At 40.3% G+C, this 26,501-nt stretch overlaps 1 protein-coding gene across 1 annotated transcript in view; it reads left to right on the top strand.

The window, feature by feature from the left end:
* The first annotated feature begins 3,077 nt into the window (after positions 1 to 3,077).
* uacab (uveal autoantigen with coiled-coil domains and ankyrin repeats b) overlaps positions 3,078 to 26,501 on the top strand; it is a 41,298-nt gene continuing 17,874 nt past the window's right edge. Inside the window, 2 exon segments of the mRNA XM_047580447.1 lie at positions 3,078 to 3,275; positions 23,969 to 24,099. Of these exon segments, the coding sequence (XP_047436403.1) occupies positions 3,228 to 3,275; positions 23,969 to 24,099 (179 nt within the window). The 5' untranslated portion in view covers positions 3,078 to 3,227.

The raw sequence follows: 26,501 nt of genomic DNA, 5'->3' as shown, positions 1-26,501 counted from the left end.
TATATTCCATTTGCTTATTTGGTTTCATAACTTTTCTATCAAGATGCATTTCGCAGGACGTCGAATGTGAAATGACGGAGGAGCAGGCTCACAGCTACTCCCCACTGTCCTTGAGCACATTAGACATCAAAGACCGGTGAATACGATATTATATTCATCTGACAAGACAGGGAGGAAAGACATCCATCTTTCATAGACATGTGTTGAGTTCAAGCAAATATGAAAGCGCCACGTGAAGTTATCAATTTAAGATTCAATATTAATGCTCCCAATGTGAAACGCCCAGAACGGCCACAACCATAAAACTTTAACCTTTTTAAGACTTTCACTCCAAAGACCGAGACAGGCGCCGCTGGTGGTGAGCTTTAACGCCACATGACAACACGTCAAGGAGCATACCCCAAGATAAATATGAATAAATGATTATGAATGAATTATTTAAAAAATAAATAAATTATAGTCGGCAGTAGAAATCTTAGCATGTATGGTTTAGATTCCTTTAGAGCCATGTTAGTCATTATTTGGAAGGTCACTATGTATAATGTTATAAAGATAGAGGCCGACTTACTGCCATGATTTAAGCTTTTAAATGGTTTCCATCTGATTTTAGATCCTTTTGATAAATAAATCACACTAAATGACATTCTACACACAAACACACACATATATATGTGTAGTAATGGTCTGAACAGCAACCCCTCACTATAAGTAAATGGATTACAAATCACATGGCTTCTCTCTGATATGCAGTGAACAGAAAATGAAAAGTGCAATTGTTTCAGACTGTGCAACACTTAAACAGTGATTATGTACTGTGAAGGCACATCTATCTGGAGCCTGCAAGTGTTCCAGGAAAGCAGCTGCACAAACTAAGAAATAAAAGTGTTGGTGGCTCTGTAGGTTTTACTCCCATGTCCAGCTATGCTGTTGATTAATAATATATAAAGTATGGAATTTGTGTCCCAGGCAGAAATTTTAAAAAACAAAAGCACATTTCTCTTATTTTTTTTAAATAAATTATAATTAAATATATAAATTATGGTTTTGTATGACTGTTTTTTTTACTAGATTTCCTTTGTCCCTGGACTAGGTTTTGGACTTTCAGTCCCTCCTAATATTGACTTAAAATTTAATCTCATACTAGCTGGATGATAATGAAATGTACCATCTGTTCCACTTTAACATTAGTATTTTATATATATTTTCATAAAAATAACACCTATCCCTAGGCGTACGAATGCAGGTGTATGTTGTGGACAGGGAACATGCTTCTGCAACATAAATCTCGAGCTAAATTTGATCTATTTACATGCTGAATCTCTTAAAATGTGAACAAGCGCGCTGTGGTGTGATAAGAAAATGATAATGAATGATCATTGGTCTGCAGAGCATGCCATTTGCAGCCCCACATGAACCGCCGGGGTGCTGCGTCTTTAGCCAGACGGATGGAGTAGCAACATGTCTCCGTGGCAACAGTGTTGCCATTGGAGACAAAGACGGGCGGCCAGGAAACTGTTAGTTAAACAGTTCTTCAAAGTAGGAGAAGGGAGACAGTAAAGGCAACAGGAGGCCAAACATTGTGTATTATATTCATGTTTTATTGATTCAGGTGTTAAGTTTTTACATATTACGACTGATAACAGGCGGTAGTGGTGAACTTGACGCCATGTCACTGTATTTTTAGAGTATTTACCTGTGTTTTCATTCTCTGATCAACTGATTTCTTTAGTACTATGGTGTTGGCAGAGCCACATAATCAAAGACTGGTCACACGAGGGCAGCATTTTCTCCTCCTGCTGATGGATTCTCCCAAAATGCCACCTGTTGTTTTAATGCATACACACTGGAGTGTTTATTAGGTGCATGAGCGAAAATAAAGTGAAACACTGAAATACAACAATCCTGCACGTAAGAAATGCGTTAATTTAACTGTACAGTCCTTTAGGAGGATGCAGTTTGTGATGCTATTAAACTATTGAATTAAACACAAATGGGTTTCTGGTATTCGGCCTAGCTCACTGATTAAAATGGGTTTGTCCAATTAATTGAAATAATTGTCGGTATACACAATACAGTTCAATTAGTACTACAGAGCTCAGCGTCTAAAGTGAAAGCACAGTTGAATCAACAGTTCTTTCAGTTATTTTAAACAAATGCTGAATACCATAACCTTCATGAAGATAAGATTTAATGCTGGATCGTTCATTTTCGCTAGTGCTCCTAATGAACTGTCATGTTAGTCATACTTACCCAGGAATTTGCAGATCAGTTTGATTAATTTATGTTTATATTTACCTAGTAGTAATACCAATTATTCACGTGACTTAGATTTGTCTTTTGTTTGCTCACATTTTGTAAATTAAACAATAATTATACTATCGGAGGTAGCAGACTGATTAATTTTTACCCGTCTGTGGAAATTCAACATCCCTCTGTTGCTTCACTGAGATAAAACTTATAGTAAAAACAGAAAATGTAAATGTTCTGAAATTTTAAACATGTTCCATTGTGCCACAACATAACCTTTTTTTTCTTTTCTAACCTTTTTGTCACTTCAACTGTTTTTTATTTTTATTTTTTAATTGTCCTATGGATACTAATAATTTTATGCAACTACAACAGGTGCCTGAAGTGTCAGGCTAAAATATATTTATAAATGAAGTAAGTCTACATGTTTTTGTCATAATGCTTGACTACAATAATAAAAAAAAAGAAAGAGTAAAAAAGTTACAATAACTCAATTTGCATGATGTTTGTTATAACAAATTGGCATTAATTAAGATAGACTTCACAATAATACAAGCTTTGGTATTTCAAATTAGGATATTTCTTGTAAATAACAGGTAACAGGTGTTTTTTTTTTTAATATATTAAATGTATATGTTCACATTTATTTGGCCTCCAGGTAAGCCTAACTTCATGCCGGGTTTTCCTGTCTTGTCCTAGGACTCCTCCAACTTCTCCCAAAGGTCCTAAACACGGAAGTCCCGCCCCCCATCTGAGCGCTGATTGGTTCACACAGCAACCAGCCCGAGCAGAGTCCAATCTGATTGGCTCCCGGCAGTGTCAATCAAACGGCTGATACTTTGCGGTTAGGCGTCAGGTGAAACTCGCTGTGGGAGGAAAAAGGGAGCAAACACAAACTGACTTAACTTTCTGGAAAGTGTTTGCACTTCTTATGAACTTATCCAGACAACTTTTAACACGAGGAGCATACGAGTTTCAAGATGAAGAGCCTCAAGTATCGATTGAAAAAGCACGAAGTTACCATCACAGTAAGTGGATTTGACTTGTTTTCATAGTTTTGCTAATATTCTCGTTTCTTACCGCTACACCAGCTAGCCCTGTTGTTGGAGGTGGATGCTAACTCCTGTTTTTTTTTATTAGCGGTGGTAATTGTTTTTTAGACTCTGACCTCCCCCCTCTCAGTGACCACGTTAACCGCGGTCCTGTTCCCACGGTGGATGTGGGGCTGGTTGGGGGAGAAAAAAAAAAACACACCACCAGCCAGTTCAGACACCTGCACCTCCGCGCAAGTGGAGGATGTGGCCTGACACTGTTTAATCACAGTCACGTTTTTTTGTAGCCTGGCCTAAATCTACAGCAGCAGCAGCAGCCTGTGGTCGAGATGAAACCACCAAAAAATCAATGCACTAAAGTGAACGCTTTTCCTGGTTGTTATCGTGCTGGGCTCTTTCTCTGGCCTTACGAAAGCTTCGTGTTGCCTTTGTGTCTTCTCAGGACACTGGGAATGAATGAGCCCTCAAAATGTGACAACAGCAACTGTGAAATATGAGAAATATGGACACACTCACCAGTTTATTATGTTTCGGATTCAGATAATAATCGATTACAAAATCTGTGCTCACTAAGATCAATAAAATCCGTAGTAAAAAGTCCAATAAATAAATAAACAAATAAATCCTATAGATAAATTGATTCAATAAATCAATAAGCAAAACATAAAAAGTGCTGTTTAATTATATTGTGATGTACTTACACATGCTTTTGTTATTTTTTACAACGCAGTTTTAAATAACAGATAGACACATTTGCCTTTAGTTCAGTCCAGTTTAACAGCACCACAAACTACATCCTCCAAAATGACCATACACGTTTATCCACCGCCTTTCTGCTGCTGTTTTGACATAAACTGAACATTGTAACAGTCATAAAGGAGGACCTTGTGAACAATGCGTTGTACCTAATGTTTTGGCAAGTGGGTGTTTTGCAACTGCAACATTGTCTTTACCGAAAAGTGTTGTTTGTCCCCTCTGTTCAGATCAGTAAGGGTACGTTCAGTAATAGAACCAGCTATCAAACAAAGACCAACACTAATTAGCTTTTAATTCAGGATGAATCTGCTATTTTTTTTATACCTTCTTTTGTCTAAAACAAGCTGAAATGAAAAATATCAGTTCAAATTTCCCCAAAAGCCAAGATTTCTTCAGATTACTTGTTTGTGTTTTATTACCGTCATTTCAAAACATGAACATATGCGTCATTTTTATATTCACAATTGAAAAGTAGCAGCTGCCACTCAAGGAGCAGAAACTACAACATTTCTTGCTTTTTTTTTTAGGTTGAAAGATTACTAAAACAACCTGCCACTCATTGAGTCCAGCTAATCAATTCAGCACAAATTACAGCTTCAGACATGATGACAAAATATGATCAACAAGTCTTTTCCTTAATCAAAAACTAGACATTGAAATCTTAAGGAACGACATATTTAATGTCATGGTATCTCCTAGATCTTGGTGTATATTCTAACCTAAATGCAATCCGACACTGAATACATAAGGTTTACATTAAATTATGTTATGCAAACCTCCTGTTTTCATAGTATAGTTTGTCGCAGTTAGACATCAGGGCTCCATAGCACCAAGGATACAACTTCAGGAATGTTACACTCCACATGCCAGGGGTACTAATGAGAATCAGTGTAAAATTAGTCTTAGAATATCCATCAGGTCTTCTCCTCTAATTGAGTAACATTATCAGAGGGTAATAAGGTAGAAATGATTCTTCACAATCCATCCACGGTCTGTGAACTTTGCTTAATAGACAGTTATTGCAATGGTGCACAGTTCACCATGCAGCGAGTGTTTGGCACTGACCTCTGTTTTCTGTTCTCAGCAATTACCATGAGAAAGGCACTAAGCCAGAGGAGCCGTGTGTGGTAAACTCTCTGGCCTTTTTATTTTGTTTTGTTGGTGGTTTTTTTTTAGAGAGAAAAGAAACCTTTCAGGATTGTCACGGTATTGTATCTGAATTGTCGAAGCAGAGACACCCCTTTACGGATCAAGCAGAAAAGCCTGCTCATTTCTCTGCAGCATTTACTGTACTGTGGGTTTAAAAGCAAGCCCAGGAAAAGCTTGATGTATCCTGTGTTGAGGAAACAGACGTGACATTTGTTCAGGTCCGCTTGATGGATTGGTAACGTTCTCATTGCATTCCTCTGTGAATACAAACACGGGAAAAAAAAAAAGAAAAAAAAACCCCAGAAAGATGGTAGTACACTGACACCACTGATGGTTTAAACTCATTTACATAAAAAATAATAAAGACATGTACCTAAGTTGATACATATGTGCTGCCAAAGATAAAGGAAAGGTATCATTCACTCCATATTATATCAACGCTGCCTGTTCCAGTTTCATCTTGAAACCTTTGATGTGAAACATAAATCAGCCACTCTCTCAACTCAAAAAGGCGTCAGGTGAACAGCTTTGAGACGTATTATACTAGATGCAGGCTTCACACACGATAGTACGCACTGTTTTCAAACTGACAAAACCTTTTCCTGGTGAGGTGTGGTGTAATTAAGAAATACATCAGCATTTTTCGAGTGGGAGAGGCAAGAGGGAATTCAAAGGAAACTTGCTTTTAGTATGCGGACAACTGTGGCAGTACTTTGGCCAAAGAAAACACATCAGTCGAGGACTCTCTACCATGTTTTACTCCTAACATAGTGTCAGTTTATTAACACTTCTATCTGCTCTCGTTAGATTTCAGGGAGTCAAGAACCAAGTGTCCTCTTTAGACCTTCAGACCTTCAGACGTGGTTTTCAAGCAGTACTTTCTCTTATTTGAGGTGCTTATAGGCTAGAACTTAGTTCATTTAGGGAATGCTAACTATGCTACCAAACTGTTTAAGTCAGCTTGAAAACATAGTGCCCGTGATTCAAAATGCCAAGGCATTCCCTTCATACCAGCTGTGGATTAAAGGCAGGATGAAGTCTGTTGTTTTGGCTCAAGTTTGAACCAGGCAGGACTCCGGTTTCTGTTTTCTTTTGTGTGGAAGTCTGTTCTTCGCTTAAGAGTGATTCATTCCAAGATTCCTCATGATGAACATTGGCGTGTTTTTTTTTTGTTTTGTTTTTGTTTTGTTTTTTCACATTTGAGAGACTAAAAGTCTGTCTAGAGCTGATGTTTGTTTTCATTCATTTGTTAATTACTAATGAATTTTACAGTCACAAGAAAACAAATGATTGTCATTGTAATCAGGACACCGGTCAAATATTTAGCTTTTTCCATTATTCTGTGAGCGACCGTGATTTGTTTTATTGGTTATGATTTGTTCAGGTGTTCGTTACCTCCCTGAGAAATCAGAGGTTTTTCTTGTCACCTGCAGCTCTTCATCGAGCAGTCGTAGTGAGCTGCTGGATGAAGTTAAAATTGAATTTTAACTATTCTTAGTTTGGCATTAACTGTGCCAGGCATGTTGGCTTTGTGGGGAGAATAAAATTTGCACACAATCCTTTGCCAACACAAAAACCAATATTATAATATATAAAATGAAACAAAAGAAAATGTCAAGATAAGAATGTCCTCAGCAAGATTAGGTTCCAAACATCTGAAACTGGTTGGAACACGATTCCTGAAATGCCTTAGTTGGCTGCCATCCCAAGTTTTGAATGCAAATATGTTGAAAATATTTTACCCTCGCCAGAGATTGGAGCAGAAAACTATGGTTGAATTGACAGTAACAAGGAAAGAAAATAAGTAGAAGAACTGGACACACTGGTTCATTTTTAAATTACTCTATGCTGTCAACATAGCCAATGCTTGTTGTCACTGCAAACAAACTGTACTGTCAGTAAGGGAAATTCACTAAAACGTTTCTGTTGCGCAAATGAACTGGTTCATATTATTGCCTCAGTGAAGAAGACCTGTCAATCATCAATTGTGAAGCATCTATGAAATGAAGTGTTTCTCATGCCAGATCATAATTAGAGAATTAAAACCGTGGTCTGCGGCTTTGCTAGGACCTGTGTCACAATATTTTTCTCATGCTCAAGTTCCAGCTTCCAAAAGCGCTGCTCTCGTTGGAACTGAACATCCCTAAATGCTGCATATCAATTCCCTGTGGATTTTTGATTTGCTACGATTGTGTCATTTGTGATGTGCATCCAGATCAATTCTATTGAAGGTTTAGAAAGTGACCTGGTTTTAATTTGAGTGAAAGGGAAAAAGAACAGAGCTGCCAGTGACTACAGTTTGACGCTGGCAGTTTCGTTAGATTGACTGTGATTGGATCTGGCTGCCATGTTACAGCTGGGGCCAAGTAATTGAACTGTCATCTACGAGAAGACAGACAAACACTATTTTAAACTGTAGATTTTGCTGCAGTAAGTACATTATGTGATGGATGGTGTTTGTTGTTTTGCTAGACTGTTCTGGCCACAAAAGGTAACGGAGAAAAAACCACAATGCAAAATCTGCCTGTGTCAAATAATTTTGATAATCAAATCATTTGGCAGGGCCTTATGTTGCAATGAAGAGAAGAGTAACAGCACTGCAGCCATCCACATTATCTGAGCACCATGGAATTGAATTTGTTTACAACTAAATGGAGGAGTACTCCATTACAAAAAGAGGTGTTTTTATTATCGGTATCGGTAGACACATGGCCCAAATAGCATTGTACCAGACTGATATTCTGGTAGGGATAGGGATGGGCATTGATAAGATTTTATTAATACGGATGCCATTGTGAGCTCACGTTATCGAGTTCCTCCTGTAAATTTTTGGTTTAGGAAAAGTAGGTGTTGGTGTAAGCAATAGAAATTTTATTGAGTTTCTAAACAGATAAGAGCTTGTCTAAGCAAACAAACAGGAAATTGGTCATCGGATACTCACTACTGATGCTCTGCTAGCAGCAGCTGCACTTGTTGACTGGAGATTGTTGAGCACATGGCACTCTCTGTATTTAGTGCCGTGCGTCGATGACAAATGCTTCAGCATGTTTGTAGTGTTGCCGCCCTTGCTTGAACTTGTAGTGCTGCATAACCTGCATGTTGCGCTGTTATAGGCCTTTCTGGTGAAGTGAAGCTACATTTTCGACCATTTCAGTCTTTCCACCATTGTATCTTCCTTGTCGTCACGTGAGGGTCACGTGATGTTAATGACGTGCTTCGACATTAAGATTCGGCACGAAAAGAATCGAGAAAGGGAATTGCATCATGAAGGCTAATGATAGCAATCAATTGAACTGGTTCTTGATAACCATCACAAGGTAGGAATCAGTTTGGCTACACCAGACGAGAAATTAGAAGACCCAACAGTTTGTCTAAACAGTTTGTGGGTAAAAAAAACTTGATTGATTGAAATATTACTTAGACCATGACTTAGGATTTTGTGTCCAGTTCATTACCCAAGCCACAAACGATGATCTTCCCATAATGTCAGACCTTTAATAGATTCACTGCAACATTACTGTTGGTGATTGATTATTTTGTGTCAGAAGTTTTGCGAATGTGCTACAGATACTTACGGTCAAAGTTTGGAGAGTCACTACACTTGTGAGTAACATGTTTGTGTGTAGTAGAAGTTGGAGTAGGCTTAAATTAAATTCATTCAGTGCCACACCCTGTTTGAACCATTGGCATGTGGCTTAATCATCGAAGATGTTTTGGAGTTCATAGCAGTGAACTCCTTACAGAGTAAGGCCTTTTTTTGTGTTAGTGCTTGTAGTTTTTCTCCTGCGTAGATGGGGTTTGCACCTCACGTTTGACTTGCACCAACACGCAGTTTGTTAGTCATGTCTGTTACATCCCCCCAGGAGGTGGAACACCCAAAAAAGAATTGGTGTTATTGGAGATCTACGCTGCTGACCAGCATCATTGCTGAGTAATTGAGTTTAATGTCTTGCTAAAGGGCATCTGAACAGGGTGTGTCCTTTAAACCATTGTCCAAGTCAGGGGCAGTGTCCTTTACAGGAGCTCTCATGTAACTAGTGACAAAAGAAATTTTGCTTAGAGAAGTTGCAGAAGGTGAGACAACGCCTCAACGGCCCTGGTTTTAGATTCTGTCTTGATTCAGGCTGCTTTTCAGTGCATAAATGGACACAATACAAAATGTGTTTTTTATGACATTCAGTCATTCATCAGCTCATGAAAAGACGTCCACTTGAATTGTAGTAGTCATTAAAGTGGCCAAACTGGCCATTCTAGATGTCATCATAATTGTCTCTTAAAAATGATGGAACAATAGAACTCAAATTAGTGTCAAAACAGGAAAGCCTAAAAGTCCCACTTGCCAGACTGTTGCATAGAATATATGTGGTTGACTGAATTATCTATTATCACAATTATGTTTCATTAATATTTAGGTAAATTGTTAAGAAGATTTCTCGTTCCAACTTTTCTCAGTAGAGGAAGGTTTCCTGATTTTCACAATCATAAACCGATCAGCCACAATATTGAAAACACCAACCGGTCAAGTGAATGAGACTCATCTGGAAAACCTTGGTCGTAGCATTTATGTTTATGGAACTTTGATAGGTACCACCACCTGAACATTGTTGCAGACAAAGCAAAACTGCATCCTGGTGCCATATGTTACTCAAATAAGCAAAATATGAATACCAGATCACCCTCTTCCATAGCTCCGTGGACCAAAGTGCTTTCAATAGTGGACAGGAGTCTTTTTGGTCACCCTGACACGTCTTTGACTACTCAGCCCTGTACAAAACAAACTGTGTTGCACTTTTCCAGCAACTTTTCCAGCAATTTGAACAACGTTTGTTGGGTTGGCATTCTGAGTCATTGAATCCCGTGATGAGCTTGTTGCTGGTTCACCACTTTTTCTTCCTTGCTTCCATGCTGTTACCCAGTTGTCCAGTCAGTGTTATTCACTTCACCTGGGAGTATGTTTAATGTTATGGCTGATGAGTGTTTGACTGACTGAAGAAAATAAATGTTAATCACAGGGGCAGGGAAGTGTGTTTTGTAAGTCACGTGATTAACCTCGCATTCTCCCGCCTTTAACTGTGTGTCCACGTCATTGCTGGCTTTGGTAAATTAACACTCATTGTGGTTTTGTCGGCAGTTAATTTTACAGTGCTGAGCTGTACTTATTTCAAAAGCTTATGGTTATTGTTGTTTTGGTCTGATGCCTCACTTTGAACAGGCATGTGCGTAGAATATTTCTCCGAGATATAAAGTGAGGCTCACGCTTGCCAGTTTTGATGGCTGATCATCAAAGCTGTTTTCTTGGAAGGCCTTCATCACGCTCCTCATGGGGTGAGCACTCACCTAATGAGAAGCTTCCTTCAGGCAAACACACAGTAGCACTGTAAAATGAAAGGGGTAAAATGAAGGAGGAAGCATTTATTCTGGTACTTGGCATCTTGCTCGTACAGCCAGCCTGGTTCTTGAACTATTATTATATTAAGACTTTAAGAACCATGTGGGATTCACAGCTTTAACGGGAGCAAGGTTATCTGCATGACAAATTAAGGCTAGTCTTTTTGGTGCTTAGTCCTCATTTGCATGTGATGTTTCATTATTTCTGCCTTGATATTGGCCATTATTTTATCTATATTTTCAGGATTTTGGACTCCCTTTCATTTTTAAGTGAAGTTTGCTGCTTGTCTGCTTATTATTTTGCTTCTTTGTGTTGTTGACCACACCCAGTTTACTTCTGTCTCCTCTCCCCGGGGATTTACATTTAAAGGGTGAAATATAAGAGTCGACTTCACCCTTATGCACTGTTATTTCACAAAACATAGAGCAGGGCTGGAAGGTATTGATGATGGCATAGTATTGTAGGATGGAGGCGCAGGATGTAGCTGGAATGTGTTGCTGGGAATCTGAAACAACCCTGATTTCAAAATAGTTTGAATGAAAGGAGGGCGGTGGTGGGAGTGGAGAGTCATGATGGCTCGAGGCGAATCACAGTGATCACTATCTGCTTTTTTTTAGTGATGACTCTGTGGTTAAAAGTTTGATACTGGTGAAAGTCCTGAGATGAGCTGGAAGTTTAACTTTTTTCCACATCAGGCACTGACCAATTCTTTATGAAGTCAAGTTCAGACTGGTGGCTTCCATGGGCTTAACAATACGTATTCACAACAATGACAGACATATTTTTATGTATTGTTATTTTTTTTAGACTGCAACTTGGTTTTATTATACTGAAAGAAATCTGGAAAAGTTCTGCTGAAGTTTAAGAAGTTGGGTTTTGATAGCTTTACAAGGAATGGTGATTCCATTTAACTGTCGCACACTTTCATAGTCCTACTGCTATAACAACTGTTAGCAAACCTATAATCAACTTCATAAACCATGTAAGGGGCTGTAACAAGGCAGTGAGCTATATGGCTTTTTTGAATGCATCCTTTGATTAATAAGAAATAATTAAAAAAAAAAAAAATCCAAATATAGCGCCTAGAATATTCATTTAAAATCACAATGGGAGAAATGGAGTGTGTCTAAGATGATAAGTACATCCAGCAGCGAAGAATCGAGTGGTTAGTCATAATGGTGCACAATTTGCATATTCTTATTTGTCTGCCAGGATCTACCAGAATAAATATTATTTTGTTGTTTTAATTGAATCCCAAGAGAACTAAAATTGGTAAATCTTAATTTATAAAATCGGACCACTACTTGCGCATGTCTCTCTTGGTTCTCTTGTGTCAGCAGAATTGAAACCATCTGAAGACCTATGTTCCATCTCCCACCTGCCTGCTACCACATGCTGAGGCTTAGACCTGTGGTCACTGCAGCTCTTTGGAGAGTTTGGTAATGGTCTCCTGCTGTAATTTCAACTTTAGAAGTGTGAATGGCTTTCTTTTTTCCGAAGTACAGCTGCAAAGATTGTCAAATACCCTCTACCTGCAAGTGGATAAAATGGTTGCACAAGGAACTGTGATGCAGAAACAATTATGGACATTGTAACTTGTCTGCCACAATTACAATTATAGTATTGACAGATTTGTACTACATTTAAGGTCTGAGACACACCAAGTTAATGATCTGTCACTAGCTGCGTTTCCATTACTGTTTTTCGCTAAATTTTCATAAGGTACAATCACGTACACGTTTTCATTGAAAGGTGTTTTGCAAATGAGCTGTAACTCTTGTAAAGTCTCGTCTCGCAATATCCCATAATTCTACTACACTTTGAGGAAATGGACTTCAAATGACCTGGTCACATGATTAGTGATATTTTATTAAAGTATTTGGATTTAGCACATTTCTAGGGGTAATGGAAACGCAGTGTCAGGTTGTCAGTAAGTGTCAGTGGTCCAGTGTGGCATGCACCGTTGGCTCTAGTTAAACCTTCCTTCTGTAAGAGTTATTTAATTTCACCCTTGCGGAGAATTTACGTTGTACTCTTTGTGCTGTGTTCAGCCCTGACTCAGGCGACGTGACGTGACCTCCTCGTCAGCCGTTGTTGACGATAGTTATTAGACTGTTGGTCTGTTTTGCCTGTGCTCTAAGGCTTCTTTTGAGTGATCAGAGAAATGTGAGTGAAATATCTGCCGAAGCCATTTTTTAAAACTGTAATGTTGGAGAAAGATTGGGAAGTTTGTTTATTTCTAATTATAAACATTACGCCTCCCCGGAAACTTGTTTTGCAAGCCCCTAAACCTTGGAGGAATCGTTCTCACGCAGCCTTTAAGGCCCTGAGCACCTACTTATCAAGTAGGAGCTCCTTGAGCAAGTTGTGGCTCCAACTTGGAGACACCCAGCAGGCGTTCTTACTCCTCTGCTGGTAGGGGTGAGATTTGGTAAAATCCTCTTTTCCTCCCTCCCTCCCTCCCTCCCTCCCTCCCTCCCTCATTCCCTCATTTTCAAAGTGTGCATTTTGTTTGCTCCTGGGGGTTGAGTTGGTATGGCTGAATGTTTCATGTGAGTTAATCCTTGGTCGGGCTACGGGGCCTGTTCAAACCTTCTGACAAGCAGCTGTCAGACTAAATTACTGGTCTGCCTGCTGCTCTGTCAGAGAGATGTTCATGCTATACAATGGGGCAAAGACTGCTGTCACACATGAATACAAAACATCTCACAGCGCCCAATTTTGTAATTCAATAGCATTTTCCCATTCATCCATAACAGTGAACTGTAGAGCTGGAAAACTGCAGTGTTCTCTTACTTTATGTTGTTTTTCAGATGAGATGCCTTTCGAGAGCAGTCGCTCTGTATTTGTGTAACAACAGAAGTTTAATAACTGCATTGCTTTTAAACTGCATGACAGTACTTGAAGAAGCCACTACAGTTACAATTACACTATTAAAAACACTTCAGGTAAATGGAAACCAAACTACTGCAAATAAACTTAGATGGACAAAACTCAGATTCTAACTCCAGCCCTGGTAGTATCTGTACACACTGTAATCTCCAGCAGTAAACGTAAACAGAGATGCCAGTAAATGAGAAAATATGTGACTTAACCACGCGCGGCTTCTAAGCTACCATCATGACCACATCAATAATTAACACAGTATCACAGCCATGGACTCATATTAAATTCTTTCATTTGTAAATACTTACTTAGATTCATTTATTATTTAGTTAGTTATGAGTTTCAAGGGCAGTATGTTTTGAAAAGGCTCTCATTACACTTACAGTGCTTTTTCCCTTTCAGGAGATCATTCATAATGGCGGTTGTGTGTGTTTTTATTTCTGAATGAATGAGAATGAAACTACACTGACGCAGGAGGACCTCTGTTGAGTATAGGTGGTTCTTAATGCGATTCAGGACGCAATGCGTTCACAATACCAAAGGATTGGACACATGCGACCCAGACCACCTCCGAATGTGGTTCTCTCATATGCGATCTTAGTGCGTCTTAGTGCATATTGGATCTCGGTCTGGACTGACCCAGAGGAGGCCTTCGGATCCCACAGGTTGAGGGGAGGGGCCTTTGTGGATGAGGCTCTTGTAGATCCCAAACTCTTTTAACCTTAACCTCTTATTTTGGGATGTAGTGAATTTGGTGGTCAGGTCAACACCTTGTCATTTCATGTTTTTTGAGTTGTTCCTAAACGGTTGTTGTGTGTCAGGCTTCATCCTGCTGGGGATTACTGTTGCCATGAAAGAGTGTCATTGCTATGGGGCGAGGGTGCCTAGTTCTGGTCTAGGTGGGTGGTACATGTCTAAGTAACATCCACACAAATGTCAGGTCCAAAAGTTTCCAAGCAAAAATATTGTACTGTCACAAGATGGCCAATATGATTTACTCCACCCATCATAATGTTGTGGCAGATCGGTGCGTTGACCATAGGAGGTCAGACGGGATCAGTTTATTATAGGTTGGATGTTATGACAATTTTGCGGTAGATAGGACGGCCTCAGTCTGTGTTTTTAGGATTACCGCCTGGCTCCATGGGAGCAGCCGTGGGGCAGTGTTACCCGTCAGTGTTTCCAGGCTGCACAGACCAGAGAGCTTGTTCTGTGACACTGTTTAGGTGTTTGTGGTGGTTAGGTGCATATGTATCTTTGTTTTTTTATCAGGTCTGACTTTGGGGTACCGTATGTTCAGTATGAACTGTTAGTGTGTGTTGGGGCAGTGATAGAGAGATTACCATTGTGGGGGGAGGAGGCAGAGTTTATTAACAGACTTTGGGTGGGCTTCAGCTGACAGCAGCCCATACACACAAAGATACACACACAGACATACATACATGCACATACAGTCAGTCATGCTGAGCAACAGCAGTGTAAAGATTTTGCTGATGAGGGGCAAACTGCTGTGCAATGGCTCAGACTAAGCCTCATCAAGCTGTTCTCTCTGCAGATTAGTGTCTCGGCTTTGTCAAAAATGTGAAGTTAGACACACATTCGGGCTGCTTTTAAACATTTTCTTTTTCTTTTTTTGCAAAATTTACAATGCCACCATTTGTTATCAAACTTAAACACAGTGTGAGAAAGGTAATGGAGCCATATTGTGTCTTGGTATAGGAAGTTACTGCTTCAGTGCAGCCTATGAACTAAATTTTTTCACTGGACATTTAAATAACATTTAATAAACCTCTCTGTCTTTATAATCCTTACAAAATTTAGTTAACCACTGCTTGCAAAATTGCAAGCTGTGTCTCGTCAAGTTATGAATAATTGAGCTTTATCTATTAAAATTAGCGGCTTAATTTTACTATCACCTGCTGCTCGCAAAAAGGAAGAACACAAATTGCCCATCGTCATTATACTGCTGTGTTTTCTTACTTTTGGTAAAAGTTTAGAGCGTTAGACCCGTTTTGGTCTTAAACAAATCAGATTGCTTTTACATTTTGTGAGAAGAAAAACCAAATTATTCCATGGGTTAGCACAGCTATTAGTCTTTCTTTATTATCATAACCGTTATCTGGTGATGGTGGCCACCTTTAGCTGTCTTTAGGGAGTTTTGACGAGAATCACTAGCATGCCATGTATTTGGGATGTTGAAGGTGACTTTTCCTGGAAGACCTGCTCATAGTAGTAGCTCATAGTTAAGAATAACTGGAGCATTAGGCAGCAACAAGTCCAAACCGGTTCTTTAGCTACCTGATTGTTATCTTCAACCGTCTGTTTAAAATGTTTTCTTAACAGCAGAAGATGTTTATTTCTTTAACATACATTTAGGATTTCAGATACAAAACAGTGTTTTCGTGCCCCTCAGAGATCTACATACGAGACAGTGCATATATGATTGTGTAGAATATGTTTACTCATCCTTCGGTGTGGTTAGCTCGTTGCATATTATAGTGTCTGTGGTAATTTTATAACCCTTTTTAGCCTTTAAGTGATTTGTGACCACATAGCAAACTGTTGCTGTATTATTGCATAGTTTCAGTGTGTTTTACTAAGCCTAGTCCATTCGACAGTTCTTTCACTCACATTCCTCTTCTGTGTGTGTTGACTTGTGAAGTGAACGTGGCCAAACATGCATCGACAGCACCAGTATTTGTGCCCAGGTACCAACATGCCCTAAATGTTCCACACGTACGCAAATATAGGCAAAACACTCCGCTGCTTCTTCCTGCAAAAGATCCAAACAACAGCCTTCATTCTTCACAATGCTCCCTTCAGCCAAATAACACAAAAGTGGCATTGTCACATTGTAAGAACATCAATGGTAGGCATAACAGTTTTTCTGTTTTGTGTGCGCACCCTGGAGGGCCTGAGAATGTACGTTTTATTTGTGTCTTTTTATAATCTTTAAAAACTACCTCACTAATTTACCGCAGTGTTTCTGCATTAGTGACCTTAAGTGTTTCATTTCAGAACTGATGGGAAATTCGTAGCCTCACGGCTGGGAGTCAGCCCTGTATTCATCAGACCAGCTGGAACAATATCAAGCTTACCAAGCAGCCATCTACAAGCTAAATCCCATAAACCTGAATGTTTTTAATTCCACTGCTCCGGGGAACGGTTAGTTCGATGATGGCAATTAAAAAGTCCTACACTGCTCAGTGCTGACATTTTACAGCAAACTGGCATTTTAACCTAATTCAAAAGCTGTATTGCTGATTACTTAACAGTAATAAGAATAAATTCAGGGTATTTTCATTTGTTTTATAATTGCCAAAGGATATTCAAAAAAATATCCAGTGATTTGTACTACTATATTTAGACAAAACGTTTAGAAAGAAAATGTTGAAGTTGCATAAATAGACTGAGAGCTTACAGTCAAAATAGTGGCTCCATGAAACAGTTCTTAATGTGACAATATCAGCTTGTTGATGTTTAGCAGGTTGAATGCCTGTCAATGTTGCCAACATTACTATGTTGCCTTTGAGACATCATCAGGGATATTTTATTTTCCAATAGAGACCGGTGACAGCAAGAAGAGCTGAATATATTACAACCCACATATTACAATGATGTGGGTGAATTCTCACAGCTGACGCATATTGTCTTTGCAGTATCTTTATGTTCTGTTTGCTTCACGCAGAAATATTGAGTGAGTATTGGTGAGAAAGGTCTGCAAGACGCATTCTTGCATTAGCGGTACATTATAAATCTACAGTTCCTAGAAAATAATTTTCACCTTTTGCACATTGTAGGACAGTCTTACAAAAGTATGTCAGGTCCTTCCTTTTCTTTTGAGATCCTGTGGAGACCATCTTAACTGGGGAAGTTGGCAGGGCAAGGTTCATGCGGATTTGGCAACTGGAAAGCCGATCTCCTGCCCTGGCAGCAGGTTGTCGGAAGTACAGGAAACTAGCAAGGAAAAGCTTTGCCCTCTGGGTCATAAGTCGTCTAAAAAGGCTGTGACCTAACAGCTGGATGGACTGGTCTCCATTTTGGGTCTATGGGCGACACAAGTGCAGATATCTTTAGAGGATCGTTATGAACCCGCTGTACCATGTGGTTTTATTGTGTTTTGCTCAGGCTCATAAAACAGACCTTTGTTATCAGTTATCAGTTTTAAAGGCAGAGTGACCAAGACAGTTTTAATCATTGTATAGTTTATCTGTAGTTTTCTTAGAACTGATTGTACTGTGAGCTTTCCGTAACTTGAAGTCTTCTTCTCTGATAGTTGCAACTAAACACATTATAAATCTTACAAAGCGACTGAAAGACTAAAATTGAATTGAATAATTATATTTAATTAGTATTTATATAATATTTAATTAGTTAGTACATGGTAAATTTGCACTCTATAACTCAGTTTAAATCAGTGGTTAATTTATAGTCTGATGCTTTCCACGTTAATTGTGGAATATTACCAAATGAAAAGTATTGTGCTGGTAGGATTATAGGCACTAATCAAGTGATCAATATTAATTTGGAATTTAATGCTGCATTGTCGTCAAGTCAACTTTTCCCATAGATATTGTGCTATTGTCAGTGCTTTAACCGGGCCAGTCTGGTCTGGTCTGGTACACAGTATTGTGTAATGCAATGTCTGATGTACCTGGACTTTTCCCTTCACACTGGGCTTCCCACAAGTGGATTGTACCCTCTCCTGTGGATTAATAATGGTACTTAGACTACACTACCCAGGAGGGCACTGCATGTCACTCGCCTCTCTCTGTCTTTACTTACACAGTGTTCACTTTTTTGTTCTCTCAAAAGTGTAACATCATGAGCTGCTACGTGTCGAGTCCTCCATTGCAGACTTGATGCATCCACTGCATCACTCACCAAAGCCAGTTTAAATAGGTTGGAATTGTTCATACAGCCTTGAGGAAGACTGCACATTGAGCGTTGTGATGCATAGGTTCTTAGTTTGTGTATATATACATTTACTGTGTGTCACTCACTGTAGCAATGCACAGTATGATCTGTAATTATTTGCAGATGCCGATCACCCGTTGTGCACATCAGCAGGTGAATAAGGGTTTCATTAGCATTCATTTCCATTTAAAGCACTGCACATGACACCCTAACCAATATTGTGCATTTGCATTATACTGTAGTTGTGTTTGCTCAGAGATCATCTACTACAGTTTGCTCGAATACTGATAATGCAAAGAGAAATGGGTTTGTGCTGTGGGCAGAATCAACATTGAATGTGATTATTGTTCAAACTCTCCCTTGTGTGTGTTCCTGCGTACGAACATGGTCGTTTGCAGCTGTTATTTTTTCAGTTCACCACCAGGGGGTGTGTTTGTCTTTTGTTACGCCTCCCATTCAAGAAGAGCGATCCTCTCTTTAGTTGCCACCCAGATATGAAAGTGCTTCATGTACATACCAAAAACAGACCTCCTCTTTCCTCCAGACACCTGGCCTGAAATATCAGTGGGTCCTCGACCAAATCCAGCGGGGACTTTCACTCTCTAGCATCAACTTACCTGTTCCATAGTGACAGATTGACAGTAAGCATGCTATATCTTGTCACAATCACACCCCACCTTGTCACACCTTTCCACACCGTCTGTTTTGCTATCTCAAACATTCCCTGTATTTCTCTCCTCAACCCTTTCTGTCCCTGCGGGGTTTCAGTTTCTGTCTACATGCCCAGACAGTTGCACTGTTCATCACTTCATGCACAGGTCTGCGGTCACATTAATGGGATGTGTTTAAAAAAAAACTGCTACTGCAAACAGCAGCCCCACAAAAGCTGTTGATTGTGAGGAGGTGATGGAAGGAGAGAGAGAGTATCTATCCGCAACAGAGGCCATTCATGTTTAAAAAAAAGACAAACAAAAAAACACTTTAATGGTTGCTATCCGTTACCCAGTGAGTTATAACATTGTGCCTGTTAGATACTTAGCATCGTGCATTTCTTTGAATTGTTTACTTTCTTTGGTATCAGCTGTGACTCACAAAATTTCTGGGAAACTCTGTGGCACAGTTGCTGGTGTCTGAGCTTGCTCTTAAGGCTCTTCCTAACGCTGATGCAGCTGGAGTTTTGGCTTGTAACTGCCGTGGCATATTCCACCAATAAATCAAATTGTCACTGAGGTATCCACACAGCGTGCAGCTGCATCTTAATGTTTCAAACAGGTATCTCCGGGGATAAAAGATAAAGATAGAAAGAGATGGTCGGTGTCATGTGTGGGCTTGTACTTAAACGAGAAGCAATGGTTTCGTGCTTGGTATTGAAAGTAGGGTTGGTCATCATCTCTGAAGTACCTTTAAATTGAAGTCAGTTGAGTCTATTTAGTGATTGTCAAAAGAAGTTGATGGTACAGTTAAACTAAACAGGATTATTTATATAAATGTGTAGGTGGACAAACCATAATCCTTACAAAATGCTAAGCAGAATAGTATTCAATCAGTTTCCTTTGTATGACTAGCTCAGCAGGACACAAACTGACTAAATTAACTTATTAAAACAAATTGATTTAAAACAGATGTTTATTTTTTATCTAAATGTTTCTTGGTGAGCAGTGATAGTGTCAGGTGGTGTTAGGACCCGAGTACTCCCAGATTTTGCTACTTCTCAATGAGAAACTATTCCATCATTATGCCAAATGCTGCAAACATGGAATACAGGCTGTTCTGGATTTGCTGGAGATCTTTAGCGCCTAAAGGTTGAGCTTCCCCTAAAGGTCTGATGGGAGTAGGTAAACTCTTCCTCTCCGGCTAATGGGGATAGATATTGTAGCCAAAGATCCTATGCGTATAGGCAGAGTACATCTAAAACAAAGATAAAACAAAGGCAGCGGGGCTCGTGTGGTTTTTCTTGACATTTCTACACTCGTTCAAATAACTTGAAATGTCAACATGGAAACCAAGTACGGGAAAGCAACATCTGATTTCCTGAAGCTTCGTATTGGCTACTTGGGAATACTCAGTGTGTAACAAGAACTTGCGATTTTTGTTTTTCTAGCGATGGATCTTTGATCTCCAAATTATTCTGTGAATAGATTCAGTGAGTTCACTCAGTTCACTCCTGAAACAAGAAAATCTGAACCTCCCTAGATTAAAGCACTAAAAAGAACTTTGAGAGGTCTGCACTTCCAAGTGCCCATACATTTGGCTCGTAACGTGCCATAGGTTTAGATTTCATGACGTAACGTCTGGCTCTTTGCAGATGCAAAGAGCCCAAAGTCATTATCATATGAAACCACATCAATAACTGTAGTCTGGAGTTGGGACACTACTATCACTTCACACGTTGGCTTATGGCTTTATGATTTGGTCCCAGCTTCACACTGTTATCAGATGACCAGTTAGATATTTCCTGCTGGTGATTTCATCTGTGCGGACATTAGAGACGCATTAGTCTGACTGGGGACTGAGGGAGGCAGGAAGCAGAGGTGTTATAAAAGAGTTACAGAAAGTGATGGAACACCTGAAGTGTGCTCTGAGTTTCCAGATGAAGTATTACCAGGCCCCTAGAATAACTTGACCTAACTTGTCTTCTCCACAGTCAGGTGATGTTATGGTCTCTCGTCTTAAAATAGAAGCTTTAGGTAATGTACCTGCAATAGCACGTATGTTCCTCACAAACTCACGTAATTGCTCCAAACTTTGTTGTGTTAATTTTCTTGTATACCATTAAACCTGCAAAGATAAATCAAAGTGTTGATATTTGGTGAAAATTTCAATGTAAAAACAAAGTATATGCATTTTGCAGCTAAATTATGAAGCTGATTTTCTTTTCTTACGCGCACGTCAGATTGAAATCTACTAAGCTCAGTTATTTATAATAAATTTCCTTATTCTGTCATCGTTGTCTCCATACGTTCACATGATGTTGACGTCTTCGCATGCAACTAGATATTGTCATGTGTTGTTATCGTCATCTTTCAAGGTCTTAAAGGGTGACGTGCAATGAGGTAATTTAAGTTTAGCTCATTTGAGTGTGAATCATATCTTGATCCTTTCTCTGCAACCGTATCGCCCTCACAGAGTTTATAACCTTTCTGGTGTCATGACATAAAGGATCATGAAGTTATATTTTAAAAACTTAGCGTGATACTGGATCGTGTCTGCATCAACCATTCGCCTTGCTACTGCAGTAGCAACTCTTGCTCGCTAACAGCCCTATTATTAACTAGTACATAAACAGATTCCCAAACAAATACACGCAGCAGCACACCAACACGCCCATGTGAGATATTTACGTGGCTGATGTATGTCATGGCTAGGTGCCATTTTGGCGTCTTTGTCTCCATGCTGGGGTGAGCAGCTTTCGTAAGTTGACACCTACTTCTTCAGATGACATGACATGTCATGTGGAGGAGGTCTTTCTGCATGTTTGTGGATATCGGTGTTGCTCTGTTAACGCCAGTCTGGCAGCGGGCTGTAACACTAGCCCATGAGAAGCTGATGCTGTGTGTAAATTAAACGGGTCCCCTTGTACCTCTTTATCCTCTCCTTAGGTTGCTCACCACATATGTTTCTTATGCTGTTTTACCCGATAAAAGAAATGCGTGTTTTTCGAGTGTTACCTTTTGGGCGTAAAAGAAGTTGCAGTATAGTTATAGTTTTTTGGTGGGTCTGCAAAAGTCTGATGTCTAACCTTGCTGCCGTGCAGCATGGATCAGGGGGCTTTGGAGCCACACCGTGCTTTTTAGACGGATCGGTTAACAGCAAATTTTGGCCCCGTGGTGTCCTTTGAGGGTCAGTGCCAAGACCACTTCAAATGTGCAAACCATAATCCCCTTCTGACATTAATATTCTCAGATGGAGGCAAGCAGGGAGCATAGTGGGGAGTGTGGGGGGGGTGGCAATGTAAGCAAAGTCTTTCTGGCTGGCCTTGTTTCATGCTGGCAGTGCTGATAGACACCAAAGCCATTACTCATGGTGCAGGCATGTCCAGAATGTATTCTTAGCCCCTGTCTTCCTATCAGTCACTACAGAAAGGTTGGAGGGTCAAAAAATAAAGAGGTAACCAGTCTACAGTGCTGTCTGCACCGCTGCTGTTTACCAGGGAGGGGGTGATATTTTAAACCCGGGAGAGCTCACATATTTACCCCACTGAGCCTGACTGACCTTGCCATTTGGTGGGGTGAAGAAGCTGGAGACCACTGACAGAGACGAAGCAGCAAACAGAGAAGGTCTTTAGTTAGTAGTAGATAAGCAAGTAGCTTTCAGCTTTTAACATACGGAAGACGGCCCTGAAAATAAGAAGATTATCAAAGCGAAAGAAGCCTGAGTGGAGGAGAAGGTTTTTAAGGCTAAAGGAATAGAGGGAGCGGCACTCGGGGGAGGCAAAAAGGAAGCCAGGCTGAGCTGACTTTCCTCCAGAGGAGGAGTTGCAGTTGCCGGCCAGGGCAGGTCCCAGGGCTGGCAGGGCTGGCCCTACTGCTTCTCCACCTCCATTCCTTTCTCCTCTCCTACTCCTCCTTATCCCCCTCAACCAAACTGCTGTGCAGTGATGAACTTGCAGGCAGAGTTCTCGAGCAACAAAGGCATGCTTAGAAAATCCTGCCAAATGAACTTCTCTGCCTCAAAAGAGGAAGACTCCCGGGGCTGAGCCTTCCATAACAGGACCTCCATTGCATTACAGACTCTCTTCCTTTTGTCCTCTCACCCATTTTTTTTGTTGCACTCACTGGTTGAGTGCACTGGGATACTGAGAGGGTTTTTTTTTATACGTCGTGTTTTTCTCCTTTTTTTTTTTGCCTCTGTAAACCGGAACACTGGCAACGTTTTCAGTAGCACGGTGCAAGGACCAGCTCCACTCACCCAAGATGAGCCGCTGGCTGAAATGCACCTCTATGCACTTTGTAGGTATTCCTTAATTTTGTCATCAAAAGTTGCTTTTGCTGTTCTGTTCCTTTCTCTTGTACCTATGGTTTCACAATGCGGTGGAGGAATTGTCCCCGAGGTGTTGGGGGAATTAATATTGATGGATCCAGTTGGTGTCTCATTAACTGCTTCACAGCTACATCATTATGTACGTGTTGTAAAAAATGAAGTGTGTTATTAATTGCAAGCATTTAATATTACAGTTTGTTGTTGTCACGTGCATTCAAATTGCATGCTTTGTGATCAGTTATGCTTCACTGTGTTCGTTTCATTTTGTTCTCCAGTGTTGAGCACATAGAGTTAAACAAGCCTCTCAGAAGCCTCAAGAATAGTCTGCTCCCATGCTTTGTAGCCATCACTCATGGTGCAACTGCAGTACAGCACATTCTTGGCACATTCTGCATGAACTTGTATTCTGGTCTATTATTATTGACGGTCACTGCCATTATGTTTATTATTGTTTTTGTGTCAGAGATGAGCATTCTTCTTCATATCCGGTTGCCACAGTTTAATTCATTAGCCCTATACAAGAGCTGGGAGCCAAAATGTAGTTATCACTTATCACTTTAAAGTATTTGTCTTATATTAATGTCATCAACAGAACACAGACTGGAACAAGTATGACGACCGGCTGATGAAGGCGGTGGAGCGTGGCGAGGTGGACAAGGTGGCTGCTGTGCTCGGCAAGAAGGGCATCATCCCCACTAAGCTCGACGTGGAAGGACGCTCGGCGTAAGTGAACACGGACAAAAGCACCTACATTTACAGACACATTATGCCCAGTATGTTGACATGTTCTGCAGCGCGTTTTGTAGATAAGAGAAGGAAGATGTATACTTAATCCAACATGTACAGACTGTATATTTGTCAGACCTGAAAGAGATTCTTTATCGTGACCATCCAGTATCACAGACTCCAAACATTGGAGCTGTCTCTCCACCACATCACATTCCTCGCTCCATCTCCCAAATAAAACGCCCGTAGATTGGAATTCCTTTACAGTTATGCCACTCCTACACAAAAATAATTTCACCTCCCAGTGCCAGCTATCCTCGCATGAACCAAAAGCTTTCCGGTCAAATGAAAGTCGTAGTATTTGCACATATCTCCATTTTTATTCTCCCTTTAAATCCCTTTAAATGTCCATCTGACTGGAGGTCAGTGTGGGAGTTGGTTTAAAGAATGTTTGTGGCCGCTGAAGACTTGACCACATTGGCCAGAGGTTGTTTATGTAGTCCTCACAGGAAATGGCTCCCAGCAAATTCAGATCAGATACACAGTGGTGCTCGAAACACCAATAATAAATTTAAGCCCAGCTGCAGGTCATTATCAGGATCAAGTCACGTCCCGGAGCGCCATGTTTTTATGCGGTAGGATTTCTGAGTGGGAACCTGAGGGTTTCTGGGGTTTTGCTTTGCAAACAGCTGGATTTGCACCCTTCACTTGGTTTTATTTAAAGACGAGTTTGAATGGGAAGAAGTGGAAGGTGAGGAAAGTAGGTCAGTCATGAAATATGTACATGAAAGTCTCTGATGTTGCATTTTGACCATCCAATACTGCAGATATTTCTTTACTTTGTTCCTATCAGTGATCTTAATGGGCAGACCTTGGAAAATAACACAGTGAGCCGTTAACAGAAGCAGTCAGGTACTTTGTTTTCTTCCTAAATTTATCCGGATTCTAACACCAGCATTTTGGGAAGCCCGCCGCTCTCAGTTTAGTCCCAGTTATATGAAGAAGTCGCTGGTCTCTGGCCTGTGCTTCACGCTTATTATGATGACAAAGGCCTTGTTAAACCATATAACTGTGGAGTGCCAGATCCCAGAAGTGAAGATGCAGAGTATTTTCAGCGGTGTGTGAGATTCCCTTGCGGCACCGACGCGTAAAGCAGTGATTGTGTATATGCATGCATGTGAATAAATAGAACTATACACACAACCTGATAAATATCTGGTCTCGTAATAAGATGACAGAATTTGAATTAAATTTTGCGTGATTGTCGTATCCAAACACAGTCGGGCTCATCTGAACTGGTTTTCCTCTGCAGTACAGGCAGACCCGAGTATGTAAAGTATAAAATCAACCTCGCTGAATATTTAGGTAAAAGAGGTCATGCTTTCTGCCAAGTATATCCAAAACAAAAGTGGACCACATGCGACTCAGCAAGTCTGCTTATAGTTCAGTGGGCCACACATGAACAACATGTGTCTATGGCACTCTAGACTTTGCCAGAGTCTGAGGACAGAGGAATGCCGAATGGTGAATCCGTGTAATCATGGAGCCCTGTTGGGTAACTAATTACAAAGTGTTACCCCCAATATATCATTTGGCGTGCCCTGGATTAGCTCCGCTGTATTCAGCTCATGAACTCAGCTCTGACTGTGCTATCGCCGCTTCCAGCTGAGTAAACAGATTACATCTCTGCCGCGGTATTAGCTTGATCACAGTGAGCGGGGATGGGCCACCCATCAGTCCTGCTCAGTCTGCGCACTCATGATAGCTGGATGACAAGGAAGAGATTGCAGGAAGCGATGTCCATATGACGGCGCATTACTGGAGAAGCAGTGAGCCTTTTGGCTGTGCGCACACTGTTTATTATGATTAGCAGCAATGAGTTTTTGTGCCTGAGTGTCCTTTAAGAATAACAATACCACGCTGAGAGTTTCACAGTCGAACCCGTGTCATGTTGAGTCTAATCTTATGACAGACGGAGAAGAGGCTGTGGCTTAAATTAAAAGCTCAATTAGGCTTTTAGTTAAGTGGACTGCATGCATAAAAACAAAAAGAAGAACTCCTTCAGTCTTCCTCTAGCCGCAGTTCTTTAACAGTGGTCATCCATACTGCAACTGCACAAAAATCAACAACCACAGATAGATAGTCTACCCCAGTCAACATTATGCTAAAACTAGTCTCAAAGTGGTGGTCTACAGGTGCATTCATGGGCTGGTGGTAGGCAGGAATTCAAGGAGCAAAGCTATTTTTTACCTCTTTGGTGTAGAAGAGATTCAAGACACGAAAAAAGTACAGTTGAACAACAAATTAGTTTATTGTTGAAGACATTTGAGCTTATTATATGAATAAAGAAACTGCAGAACTGAATTCTAAGCAAATAAAACAAATAACAACAGGGACTG

This window comes from Mugil cephalus, chromosome 3 (assembly GCF_022458985.1).
Source record: "Mugil cephalus isolate CIBA_MC_2020 chromosome 3, CIBA_Mcephalus_1.1, whole genome shotgun sequence".
Taxonomy (NCBI): domain Eukaryota; kingdom Metazoa; phylum Chordata; class Actinopteri; order Mugiliformes; family Mugilidae; genus Mugil; species Mugil cephalus.
Note: the sequence above shows the minus strand (reverse complement) of the source record. Positions and strands in the feature narration are given on the sequence as shown.